General features: G+C 40.4%; 1 protein-coding gene across 3 annotated transcripts in view; it reads right to left on the bottom strand.

The window, feature by feature from the left end:
- The window catches only part of herc2 (HECT and RLD domain containing E3 ubiquitin protein ligase 2), a 57,963-nt gene extending 44,745 nt beyond the window's left edge, over positions 1–13,218 (bottom strand). For all 3 annotated transcript variants that reach the window (XM_050054566.1, XM_050054567.1, XM_050054568.1), the window contains exons 1-6: positions 13,099–13,218; positions 11,971–12,079; positions 9,567–9,660; positions 9,233–9,364; positions 3,465–3,693; positions 2,388–2,488 (exon numbers count right to left, since the gene is read on the bottom strand). In XM_050054566.1, the coding sequence (XP_049910523.1) occupies positions 2,388–2,488; positions 3,465–3,693; positions 9,233–9,364; positions 9,567–9,660; positions 11,971–12,042 (628 nt within the window). In that variant the 5' untranslated portion in view covers positions 12,043–12,079; positions 13,099–13,218. The remainder of the gene's footprint in view (positions 1–2,387; positions 2,489–3,464; positions 3,694–9,232; positions 9,365–9,566; positions 9,661–11,970; positions 12,080–13,098) is intronic.
- Positions 13,219–14,120: the final 902 nt, after the last annotated feature.

The raw sequence follows: 14,120 nt of genomic DNA, 5'->3' as shown, positions 1-14,120 counted from the left end.
GATAATATATTCCCACATCTTCCTAAATCTAAAATGCAATTTATGCACATACCCATATGGAACATTCCTTGCAAATTCACTTGAATCTGGTGTAAAACAGACTCTTAGTAGACAGTATCATTCACTCTGTGTCCCGAGTGAATGCAAAGCAAATAAGCGCAGCAACAAAATCAGTTTGATCACATTGCTTTTGGAATGTCCAAACAGGCCGAGGACGAGGCAGCACTGCACAGCTGCTGTTCAGAGCTGAGGTTCTGTTGGACTCCCTGTTTCTATTTATTCCTGCAACCTGTTTTGAAAGCACTGTAATGAACTAGAAATGTGTGATCTGTAAAGTTTAAGTGACACGATCAACATCAACATGATACCACCTCATTTCATCACAAAAATTGAATAAGGTGGCAGCTGACCGGAGGGAGATCGCCAAGGAGCTGGAAGTTTCTGATAAATAACCATCACTAATAACAACCTGCTTGCGTTGGCTATATTGTATGTCATTTCCATAACTGTCACAGTATAAACTCACCAATCACTCACCAATCTTTTAAGTGGTTATGTCTCCAGTCTGATCTGGAGTGCACAGTTGATAGGTATGTGGTTTGTGTACGTGATGTAACAGCACTATAAATTAATTTTATGCTTGATAAAACAGATATTTGGCCCAAGGTTTTCCCATTTGTCACATAAGGCTGTGCAATTAATCGTCTGGTAATCGCGATTACGATTTTGAGGTCAAACAATTTCAAAATTAATGAAATCGAGGGTAAACGATTTTTGGTCAATTTTGTCTTCTACGGAAGCCGCGCATGCGCAATACCGCCCCCTCCCCTCCTCTCCTCTATTCACTACATGAGCCGGTCAAGTAGGTGAACTACTAGTAATGCGAGGGGCAGGTGATGGCGGGAGATTTCAAAAACAGCGTGCGGAAAATGGCAGAGGGACAGCGAGAGAGGTTGATCTGTCTCTGTGTGTGTGTGTGTGTGTGTGCGTGCGTGCGCATCAGGGGTCGAACTCCGCTGTGCGGGATACAGAGAGCAGAGGAGAACTGTAAACGCGCGACCATGTAGAGACAAAAATGACATGCCACCATGTAAACAATATATGTCATCACGTGCGCCACATAATAAAACCAAAATAATCGTGATTATGATTTTTTCCATAATCAAGCAGCCCTGCCGGGACATGTGGACCAGCACCATTTATTTCTAAAGGAAACCCTGGTTCTGCAAAAGAGAAATGAGAGCTATTTCTATTTAACTTATTGGTTCTGAGATGCTTGATGAGTATGGTCTCAACCTTGCATGCAACTACAGACTATAATCTTCAAGCATCAGAATAAATGGCCTCTGTCCTGGCTCTTGAAGCCTGAAAAACTCTAAAAGCTCTTTAATATCCAGGATTTGCACATGTGCTCAATTAGGTGGCGGGTGAAAGAAAACACTGTTACACTTATACTGTTCTGACAGTGTATTCCAGGAATACAGCTGGACTGAGGATGAGAGGCTTAACCGTCTGTGTGTCTGTGCGTGTGTGTGTGTGTGTGTGTGTGTGTGTGTGTGTGTGTGTGTGTGTGTGTGTGTGTGGCTCATGTTACAGGAAGGCTACAGAGACGAGGCCGGCTCTTTGTTCCCACCCAGTCCCTGTGGACAGGCAGCTCTCCACCTCGCATCAGTACACGTAACAAAAACAGCATCTCTACTTGCCAAGACAACCATGAAGGACTTTAAACAAACACAGTCACTTTATACTAAATATAATCACACTGTGTGATTGGTATACACTGAAATACAGGTTTATAAATTATGTATTACTTGCACAATCAAATAAAAATTCAACTCTATGGTTTTTTTGAGGTCATAGTCTACGGTGGTGTTGTATTGGACTACATTATACTTTAAAGACATTGGAGGGGACTTCATTATAAAATCATAGTTTAATACAACACAGCCCAACAGAACAGCACCATGAACTACAAACTAAAACTAAAATGAAAATATATTTAACGCCTCTGTCACACATAGTGATAGTTCCTATTCATCTGCCCAAAATGGGGACTTTTCCCATTTCAGTGTTTCTGTTGATGCATGAAGATTCAGACCATGAAGCCATTTTTCATGCCAGCTGCACTCTCATCCCAAAGAAGCAGGAACATCACAAACAAGTCCCCCAGGCCCTAAACCTTTGCAGTCCTTTATTTAGCCAACATCACAAGCTAAGGCTAAAAACATGGCTTTGAAAAATAAGTTGGGTTGTTTACTATGAGCAGCTTGTTACATGGTGTTCAAGAACAGCTGTTGAGCAAAGCTCCATTACCATGACAGCGGCTATCACCACCACGACTAGGACACAACAAGTCTTCCCTGTCAGTATACCCCGGATGTTCTTACCTGACCTCCAGGCCCGACGCAGGAAAGCAAAGGCAAACGAGAGCGCTGCCCTGGAGCCAACTCTGGCCAAACCTTCAACTCCTTTACTGGCTGGACGAGGGCTGAAAAAAAATAAAATAAAATTTTAAAAAAATGTACAGAGATTAACACAAGATGCATTTGTGTGTGTTTAAGAGCCCTCTGTGAGGAAAACACAGTGTGCACTCAAATAGCTGCAGGGTTTAACTCAAGGAAGCATGAAAATTCTTTAAGTCATGTAAGTACATACCAGGAATAAACTGTGCTATATTCTGTACTTTCTAACTGTACAGGCCCAGTCTATAGTTTTACATAATACTTTATTAAACTGCCTTCCTAAATTATAATACAGTGTACCGACACAGCATTTGAGTTGTGGTGGAGCTTGGTGGAGCTAATAAAAAGGGACCTACGGTATTATGCTTTTCCTTATTTTCTATCATATATATATAATGTTACAATGTTGGTTGTTCATATTAAATGTGGCCAGAGTTTTAAAAGATGAGGTAAAAGTAAAACCAGTGAGCAAAAACGAATGCTCTGTTTCCGAGGGTTTTTCTGGACATGCTTACGTCAGATTGTGACAGATTTCTTGATATGGTCAGCTGCTCTAGGCACACTATTGCAAGTGTTCACATTGGCTACACTGCTACATGTAGCTACATGCTAACATCAGGGAAATGTGTAATCTTGGTGGCCGATGTTGTTAATTTCTTCGATTTCAGATCATATTCCTGCTGGAGCATGCCTGGTTGTGAGGATTTTGGTTTAGAAGCATTTATTCACAGTAGAAAGTGCTGCTACACTCCCTTACAGACATTTCCCGGCTGCAATGATTGTGCAGAGAAGCTGAGATCATGGATGTATGAAGAAAAATGGATTCAGGGTTGGAGTGTGGCCCATGTTTATTCCAATAGAAAGTTGCTCAGTGCCAAAAAAAGCTTGATTTCCATAGGTAATTTAAAATCTCTGCTTTATTCTCATTGCTTTAAGGTGACAGCCCTGACAACCGAGCCGACATGCCAGCCCACTACACTCCCTCGCTTCGTTATATTTTACCTCTTATTATCAGCAGCAGGCAGTGGTGGGCTGGGGGGCCCCTTCCAGCGGACCTTGTACTTCTCTTCCTCCTCCATCATGCTGTGGCTCAGAGAGATGAGGTAGCGCTCCAGGATGACCAGGCGCTGGCGCAGGCGCTGGGCAGACAGGGTGCTTTTGGCCATCTGAGCTGAGAGCTTCTGCTGGTCCTCAACCAGGACCAACAGACACTCCTTCAACTCATTCTCATCTACACACACACACAAACACACACAAGGGAAGAGCAATGGAAATTACTTCTTGCAGCAAAAAACATGACTATTAAACTTTATTTTGAGTGCAAACAGAGCAATATTATTCAAAATACGAATAAGTTGCCACAGGGGTCAATCCTTGGCCCATTGCTGTTTACACTATAAGTAACATATTTCTTCCTAATTAATAGTTCATTGTCCATTTTCTTGCTGTTGATACAATTCTATATGCCCCAGGCTCCACCCCAGACCAGGCACTGATTAATCTTCAGCCTGCCTTTGATGCTTTTCACTCATCACTCCTTAATCAGACTAGTTTTTAATGCAGAAAAGACCAAGTACATGGCATTCTGCACCTCTACCTGTGACTCTGACCTTCCTGCCATTAAAACTTTAAACAGCACCCACATTAATCTTGCCGAGTCATACAAATACTAAGAAACTTAGCTTGACAGCAGACTGTCGTTTAAAATTCATATTCAACATTTGACTCAGACATTAAAAATCAAAGCAGATGCCTGTACTATGAAGCAGGATTTGGAGTTAGCGATGTAACTTCAGGGTCATTCTCAGAACTCATCGGCTGTATTCAGCATCTGACTTCCGGCAGACGGCGATACAGCCTCTGGGGGCAGACCCCCGATTTTTTGGCATTCCGATTTGATTTGGGCGGAGGAGGCGAACTTCCATTTCTGACTTCCACTTATATATAAGTAAATATGCTGAACCATTGCGATGGATTCAGAGTTTGCAGTGACGCCAATTATGTTCCGCCTCGTTAGTTCACCGCACGGACCGTTTAACCTGGCAACAACTGCAGCCGGCTCAAACGTGATTGGTCAATATCACGCGGACTACAAACAGCCTACAACCGGAAACCAGGGCTCTTCCGCTCTTCTTCCGGACGCAAGATCTCCGGGGTTTGCCTACAGACTCTACATTCACTGAATGTAGAGCCTGTATATAGAGACTAGTTCAGGGTTAACGCAGGGTTTTCAGTACCAAGAAGCTGGTTCTCTTTTTACTGGGATAAATCACCATGGTAAATTATGCTGAACACCTAACCTGCTCCAAAACAGGTTAACTTCAGAGTATTGGATCACAGCCTGTCAACACCCCGACATCTGACCAATCAGATCACTTAAGAGAAAAGTATCCATGGACGAACGTCTGGAGTCTCAGGTAGAAAAGAGTAACCTATATATTGTTATCGGTCAAATGAGTCATTTCATTGTTTCAGGGCTCCAGTGTTTCCTCTACCATTATATTAGGGGGGTGCCCCGCCCTCCAACAGCACCCCCCGCACCCCTGGAAAGTCAAGTTAACATGATATACTATATATATGTATAGGAGATTCTGTAACTTTCTTTTAAAAATATTCAAAAAGTACACATTTATTTGGAATTAACACATTGCAGAAAGTTATGAAACACTCCAGTTCCTTATTACACGGACAGCAAGGAGTCCTGTGACACTTGAGCTTAATACTTGTATCTTGACTGTTTTGCAATGACAAAAGGAAAATTCCCCATATTCAATATTTCCCCCACTGGCCATGATAACAAACAGCTCTTTGTTCTGATCTTATTGCAAGAAAAGGTTTTATTATGTGTCTATAGAGCAGCGCTGCAGGGAAGACGAGATGAGCCAAAATAGCAGGTCTGAAATCCACTTAAGCTTTATGTAAGCCCGACTGGCCTGAGGTTGTATGAGCCACACTACAGTCAGCTGTGCTCGGCTGTCAGGACAGTTATACGTCTCTCACTCAGACAGAGTCTCTAACTATCTATTATACATTACCCATGGCCAAAAAGTAACTTGTGCAAGAGAACTTCCAAATTCATAGGGGCTGATTTACTCTTTATAAAAGATCTAAACACCATCAAAACTACATTACCATAATCCCAAAAACACCAGACACAGGATTCTATTGTAACAATGCTAAAGGGACAGCTGCTTAAGGGGATGTAATGTGGTCAACAGTTTTTCAAAAGGAGGTACTTGATATGGTTAGCCAGATGACAAGAATGAAAATCCCTTGTTCGACAAAGTAATGCACAAAGTGACCGTATTACTAAAAACAGTGACCATTCACTAATAGACTTGTGCCTCTTACAAGCTAATAAAGTGATAGATACAGGACAAAAAATGTGGACAACCAAAGTATAAAATCAATACATTACAGAAAGTTGGTAATGATCAGTAATGCCAAAGACTGGGGTGGGCGTATGGAAGCAAATAAGAGACATAACAGTTTGAATTGTAACAGCCACTACATATTTAATATTGAAATTTACACACCACTGAATTCATGGCACAGAAATATTTTACTTTAAAAAACATTCATCTAAATTTATTAGTCCTAAATTCACCTTTTTGAAATTGAAATGCGGAATTTCTTGAAAAGCTGAACTTGAATATTTTTTCGAAGTTCATAAACTCAGATTGAAAAAAAATTCAGAATTTAAAAAAAACAAAAAACCTAAGGTTGCTCAAATTAGACTGGTAAAATTCAGATCCAAAAATACAACGTAAAATGTGACATAGCAACATCCAGACTACCCAGGACAGGGTAGGCAGTTGAGCCTAAATACAATGGAACCGACCTCTGGCCTATCAGAGTACAGCGTGTCAGTCATGTGATCCAAGAAAGTGGCTTGAAATTGAAATTTGAAATTCAAATTATGGAAAAAAACAGAAAGTACTCAGATGGATAGCCTTTGACACTCAGTTCGAACCAGGAGAAGGTGATGTCACATTCAAACAGTGGACAATAAAAGGTATTAAGACAATAGGTACTGTAATAGAAAATAAAGAACTGAAGAGTTTCCAAACATTAAAAGATAAGTTCAGCCTACATAACAGTGATCTGTTCAGATCAATTTAGGGATTACTACAATAAGGAAGTGAAAATGGAGAGTAGAGAAATGTTAAATTCAGTGATAAATGTCATGCTGAGTGCATATAAACCTAATAGTAATTGTACCAAAGTAATCTCCAGGTTTTATGAGAGTCTTATGGAATGTAAGGGCAATTCAACATTACATCTGAAATCAAAATGGGAAGACGAATTAGAAGTGGAAATTACATCAGATGAATGGTATGACATATGTGAACTCCAACACACTTCAACTAGCTCACAACAATGGAGGGTGTTTAATTGGAAAAACTTGGTTTGTTTTTTTATTACGCGTAAGATCCAAAGTAAAAGATTATCAACACCTCAGCCCTGTTGGAGACAATGTGGTTCCTTAAATGCACATCATACACATATTTTTTGGAGTTGTGTAAAATTGAAATCATTTTGGGAGGATGTACACTCAGTTTTGATCAAGGTGCTTGGATATAAGATTACGATGACATGCGTTACTTTGTACTTGGGACACATTGCACCAGTGGTGCAGATGGAAGACCGCTGTTTGGCTAAGGTACTTCTTACAGCTTCTAGGAAAGCCATTACTAGAAATACAAACTTGAATCTCCCACCCGGAACCAGTGGCTGGACATCATAAAGGAAATATGGACAATGGAAAAACTGACTCATGTACTACATTTGAGAGAAGGCTTGTTAGCGAAAAGATGGCAGAAGTGGACAGTTTATTTAGAAAAAGTATAAGGATACTGCCACACTGTATGTAAGCACCTTTTTGAGGAAGACAATTACTGGAAGGGGAAAAAATGTCTTTCTTTATTAATGTATTCTCCCACAAGCTTTATGTTCTTTAAGCACATTTTTTCTTTTCTCTTTCCCTTTTTTTTTCACTTTACTTTGCTTTTATTATGTTCAATTATTGTATCTACTCAGGTGATTTTGTACTCTGAGCAAAAAATATGTGCAATTGTGTTACCTTAAAAACCCAATAATTGTACTCTGAGCAAAAAATATGTGCAATTGTGTTACCTTAAAAACCCAATAAAGCCTAAGAAGAAACCTACTGATGATTACCCACGGAGAATGATGAGGGCTTCAGAAAGTCGTCCAGTTTGTGCTGCTTATGTACAATCTGACTGAACTTTAGCTGCTGCTCTATTTAATTTTTGTGCAAGTTGAATTTTTGGATGTGAATTTACCCAATCAAATTTGAGCAACTTTGTCTCTATTTTCTAAATTCTGAATCTTGAATTTTTGGATCTGAAGTTGTGACAATGAAAAAAAGTAAATCAAAATTCAGCTTTTGAAATTGCAAATGAAGATATTTCATTTTCAAAGAGGTGCATTCAGGACAAATAAAATCAGATTGGTTTTCAAAGTAAAATATTTATATGCTCATTGCCAACGTTTTGTTTTAAAAAACACCAGGAAGCTGCCCCAGATATTTTGTATGTTAGTTTTTTCATAGCAACATATGTCAATAGATTCTTAGTGCACTGATTCATATTTGGTTCAATCAAATTTTCCCATCCCATAGATATTTCTTTATTAAATGTGAATATTATGTATCTAGTGGCTGGTGGAAAAAACTTTTATGTCTCTTGTTTGCTTCCATATAGGAGCAGTGCAACTGGAATGAGATTATAAAGTGTAGTAGGTCATGTGATCTTCAAGATTCCTGTACATTGTAATTACTGTTACATCTGTATATTCACATCTGTTTTAAATACTGTTTAACTTATTGCCTATTCACTTGAATGTATACCGCATTTGCTGCCGAGACTAACCATTGTATTAATGTAATGTTTGTTATAATTGAAAAATCAACAACAATAAAAATACTGTTTAAAAACTCCATAAAAGATCTACCATGCAAAAAAGAGGTAAAACACATCCACTGCCAAGAATCAGAGCAAGTCCGTCATCTGTCGCTGCTCCATCCTGATTTCAAAACAATAGATTTGGTCTGGGCTGTAACTGCTGAGATCAACATGTTCCAGATATCTGACCACTCAATGGAAAAGCAGGAAGTGTGCTGTTTGAACTTTAAGCATCAATGACAGAGCACTCGTCCATGTAGCGATCCAGTTACACTCACTGTACAATCACACCAGTTTGATTTCCTGGTTCAGTCAATAAAGAAAAAAGCGACAAGCCGCCAAGTAGCTACCAGCAAAACCTGCATTCACTATGCATGCAGATCATTCCCCCACCCACCCAACGCTTATCTCCCATCACCATGACACTGTCCCACCCAGTCCTGTCAGTAAACACAGCTTGGGTGAGAGACGCTACCCTTAACTGGACCACATTGTAACGCCTACCAAGATTACACTCTGAGGGGTAAAAATAAACACTCAGAGCGGCAGGCTGCAAGTTGTCATTTCAGAGTTTCCACATCTCACGTGCCAGCAAAACATGCACACATCAGCAGGGCCTGACAGACGTGATATTGATAAACACAGGGGTTGGCCATGTGTTGAAATGGTCAGTATAATTGTATCTAGTCGACATTTAAGTGTTGTGAAACCATCTGCTGTCAGCATGGTATTAAATACCCTACTGAGAAACAGGAAGGCGTGAAATAACCACCACAGGAGAATAAGGCAGCAACAGAAAGCCACAACAGGACATTTTCAACCATGTTCAGGTAGCTGTCTCACCTGGCTGCCGCCCCCAGTCCCAGGTCTCAATAATGGAGTGATGCACAGATGTTGAGGTCTCCTCCTCCTCCTTCTTCTCTTTGTCGTTAGGTTCATCCTTCTTCTGCGCTCCAAAGCAGTCAGTGCAATCCTCTGAAATTACCAAAAGAAAACACTGACATCAACCTTCATTTCCATCAGCAAGGTTAAAATGACAACCCTGTCCCTGGCTCGTGTTTCATGTTTAGACAGTGTGTAAAAATGTACCATGCCTTCACAAACAGATGGCAGCAATGTGTAAATCTGTGAGCAACATAAGAGGGTAAATGAATGCTGCAAACTCTCTGTGCCGTACCTGGGTGAGCTGATTCTTCTCCGTTGAATGTTATCTCTTCATCTTTTACCATTTCATTCCACATCTCACTCAGTCCCTCTGGAGAGAAAGCCCGCTGCCAAAGGAAATGAGAAAGAGAAAATCAGCACAATGCATAAATAAAATCGACTTTGTATTCATATCTTCATGTGTTTGCTTTGTAGAAGTGCATAAGTATGCCGCAGACAGGCTATTATCACATTATGCAAGCAGAACTTTAAAGAAGCATCTCTCTGCTGGAAAGACGCTTTTCTCATAAAGCTAGACTGTCAGTGCAGTAGAAAGACACAAATACTTTTCATATTGGTGCTATATGACCAGAAAAAACATAAAAAAAGAGCTGTGGTGTTTCATTTGCATAAGGGCCCTGACACACCAAGTCGACGGCTGGCTGTCGGTTAGCGTCTGTGACCCTTGATTTTGCTGTGTGTCTAGCAGCGTTGGCACTGCTCGGCCCTCGTCTGCTTTTTTTCAGACGATCATGATGTTGAATCGGCGTCTGAGTCTTTGGCGAGCCTGTCGGTGAGTGAAATCACTCTGACTGGCTGTTCAGCTCAGCACACAAGAAAAGGAAAGCAAGTGAGGAACTCCAACAAACAGCTAAAGTCAAGAGGGCGTGAGATCAAAACAAACTTGTTATATTAGGTAAGATTGTGTTTTTAGCAACTGAGCTCTTTAGCAGAATCATTTCATAATTGTTTGTGTCATTGTTCACTAATGCACAGCTAATATCAACTGTTCTTACAACATGGGGTTGTGTTGTTAACATGCTAACTGGCTAACTAGCATCTAGAATCCATCCTATCAGTCTTCCACTTAATCTTTTTAATGACAAATACAGACTACAGCCGCCTGCTGCCATGGAGAGTTATCTTCTCTCACACAGGCGCAGAACATGCGTGCTAGTCGGCTGTTGACTGCAGTCTACGTGGTGGGTTCAGTGCAACTTTTTGGCTGAGACACAGGCGAGATGAGGCGACACAACAGTCGGCCTTTGTCCCACTGGTTCTTTGATGTTGGTTTGGTGTGTCTGGGCCTTAAGAAGTAAAAAATCTACAGCTACCAGAATGTACTGCGTCACACCAGACCAATAAACACTCCCACTGGTGGCTGACGTAATGCATAACACAATTCATATACACATACTTTATTATTACATACATTATTATGATACAAAGCTGGTTGAAAATTGGTGAGGTAGGGATTAGCATGTTTTAGTGTTACATTATCACTTTAAAATGTTCCCTTTCGCTGATAATCATTTCACTTTTTCCACTTGAGGAAGAAATATTTTTATGTAGTCTTCACAACCCATCTAAGCAGACCAAGCAACAAATTAATACCAAATATAAATCAAGAATGAGAGTACAAGTTAGCTGCTTTACCACTGAGTTCCAACTGATTCAAGACAACATCTGCTGCGAAATCTGTGTCACCATCCTAATATTGCACCATTCATGCTTTGCTTTACTAAGAAACACTCACAAGTGGAAAGCCGACTCTTGCTTTCAAGGATCCAGTGTCTTAAATGTCAAAAACATGTTAGCTCACAGATGACACCAGACCAGACACACAACACTTAAAAGCTGCCCTCAGCAAAGGAGAGCGCTCTAACGATGGGAAAACATGACACCGTACCCCAATTTTAGTTCTCATTTGGTAGTGCAAACCAATTTTCAGTCCAGACAGGCTGCAATTTGTGGAGGTGAGAGCAGACAGCTCATCGTACAGCCTATTATGCAGAAAAAGATTGTGGATTCAGAGTGTCGCATCCCAATCTTCTCTAAACCCATCCAGTATTGATGAAAGACCTCATAATTACAACCAACATCAGTTTGTTTTCACAATATAGATCTTATAATACCTTTTCCCCTAACTTACTGTAATATCTACCTCTTTTCAGATTACAGGAAAAACAGTAATCATCTGTGCAAAAGGCTTGATACAGCCTGCAGGCAGGTCTGAGGTGATCAGGTGTGTCAGGTTATATGCACCTACAGTGCAATTCTGTTTGACTCTCACCATTTTAAATAAGCAGAATTTTGGGTGTTTCTGCTAACTAGTGCAAAATGCATTCACTTTCTGGGATCGTGGAAAATATGTTTTGGAAAAAAAAGATGCACATTCATCGTCAGTGAGACATCAAAGTTTAGAGACATGCAACTCAGCCAGACTGACAACAACTTAGAAACAAATCAGCTTCAAAAATAAAGTAAGCCGTACAGTCATTTTAGCCAAAAACAAGCATGTCAAAACAAATATATCATCTCCAAACTGAAGCAAAGATGAAAAACTCCCCAGTCACATGTGCCTGAACCCACTAAATATCATGCTACTCTGTAAAAGCAGTTATTTTCATATGATTCAGTCCTTTGTGTGCACATACCTGCAAGTCTATCTTCAGCCATTTGTCATGAAATCTCAGCTGAGCATCGAGGGTAAAAGATGGAGAAGGCATCTTCCCCTCTCCTCTCCTGGCTGCAAACGCAGCCAACCTGCAAAACAAAGGGAGAAAAGGCTGTGATGTAATGTGACAAGTTTACTAAACTACCATTGAGATGAGAACTGGCTGATAGTGACTGACATTATTATGAGCCTGTGAGAGCTGAGCTTTAAGCCTGTGACTTAATAATAAAGTGACAACATTAGCATACCCCTTCCAAGGCCTGTTTACAGTTTCCTTTGTACTGAACTAAATGTAGTTTAACACCTATCTGTTTTCAGATTAAGCTCATACTTAGATTACCTCAGACTGGTGCATTTACACTGTCAGGGAAAATCAGCATGACCAACCAATATTACCACCCAAATGTAAACAAGAGGGAAGCCCAGAGCCAGTTTACAAAACACAGGACTCAATCACTCCCATCTCTATGACAGGTCTTTAATACACTAACATCAAACAGCAGCTAGGTCACATCATTATTCAGTTGCTTTAAACGTGAATGTTTTAGTTAAAGTAACGTTACACAAAATGCTGTATACTTAGCTGGATGTATCTTTTCAATGACGTGTGCAACTATTCCTGCCATTTTCCCAACTTCATCTAAAACTGTATTTGTATTAGCTTCATTTACATAATGAACGCTGGAGTTTAAGGCCAAAGATGTATCCATACTATAACGTTACATGAGACGCTGGGAGGAAAACGACAGTATCGTAGCATTAAATGCTAGCAAGGGCACCGTATCTATTAACCTTGATAGCGTGTTTATAACCTGGTTATCATTTACGATAGCAGACGCCAGTCCAGCGGGTAATTACACACACTGACACAGCATCAGTATGCTCATAACGCAGCCCATAATGCTAGGTAACATTCACATTAGCTCGGCGGCTAACGCTAACTGCTAGCTTGCTAGACAGCTAATACCAACACAACGTTAGCTAGTTAACGCTATCATCCAGGCAACGATGAACAAGCTCCCGTGACAGGACAGAGAAACGAAAGAGACGCCATGTTCCGGACGGTTTGTGTTAACATGTCCATTTTGACAGCAAATTTCTAAATTACCTGCGGTCTCTTCTCAAGCTATTCTCGTCCCCTCAGCTGCTTTGCTGCATTAACAAGACGTGCATAATGGACTTGATTGACAGGTCGCGGACTAGGGCACGAGGCATGGAAACAAATTACGTAGTCCCAACTGAGAGATTCAATGCGATTGATCTGTACCGCGACAGCCCGCTGAAGTGGGGTTTCCAATGCGTTTGCCGCTGTTGTGGGTTCACTCCGCCCGCTCGCACCGGCCAGGGTTATAAAACGTGCGCTCCGTGCGGATTGGAGGCGGGACAAAGGAGGGGCGGGGTTGGCCTGGAATGGAGGCAGACTGTCCGCTAGGTGGCGATGTGTCTCAAGGAATTTGGTATTTATTTAGCTACAGAGCTGCATGTTTTATACAGTTTTACATGTTTATTTAAGTACGGAGTGTATTTATTTATTTCCCAGTTTATTGACATTTTAGAATAAATTAATGAAGAATTTATCTAGGTCTACAAATAGAAATAAGGACAAACAAAGGCAAAATAGCAACACAAAAGAATCATAGAAAATCACTAAACCTTATCTATCATAGAGTAAGTTATACTGGGCTATACAATATGCTGTATTGCTGCACTATACCTATTATACATACTATATACTGTAAGTCTGTTATATGGTTGTACTATACTATATATTATGCCATACGATACTATATTACTACAATTAAGTATCATAATGTACCATTTAATACTATATTATGTTAACATTTTACATTGATTCTTGCATTATAGCCTATTCTATTATGTTAATACAGGCAAATATTAAATACTAGTACTTAAACATATCATATACACCGTTGCAGACCAAGTACCCCCCCTCATGGCAACAGTACTCCCCAATGGCAGTGGCCCCCCAGCAGGATAATGCACCATGCCACACTGCAAAAACTGTTTAGAAATGTCCTGTGGAGCGTGACAAAAAGCTCAAGGTGTCGACCTTGCTTCTAAATTTCCCAGGTCCCAATCTGCTCAAGGATTCTTGTGATGTGCTGGTAC

Source organism: Epinephelus moara, chromosome 10 (genome assembly GCF_006386435.1).
Source record: "Epinephelus moara isolate mb chromosome 10, YSFRI_EMoa_1.0, whole genome shotgun sequence".
Lineage (NCBI taxonomy): Eukaryota > Metazoa > Chordata > Actinopteri > Perciformes > Serranidae > Epinephelus > Epinephelus moara.
Note: the sequence above shows the minus strand (reverse complement) of the source record. Positions and strands in the feature narration are given on the sequence as shown.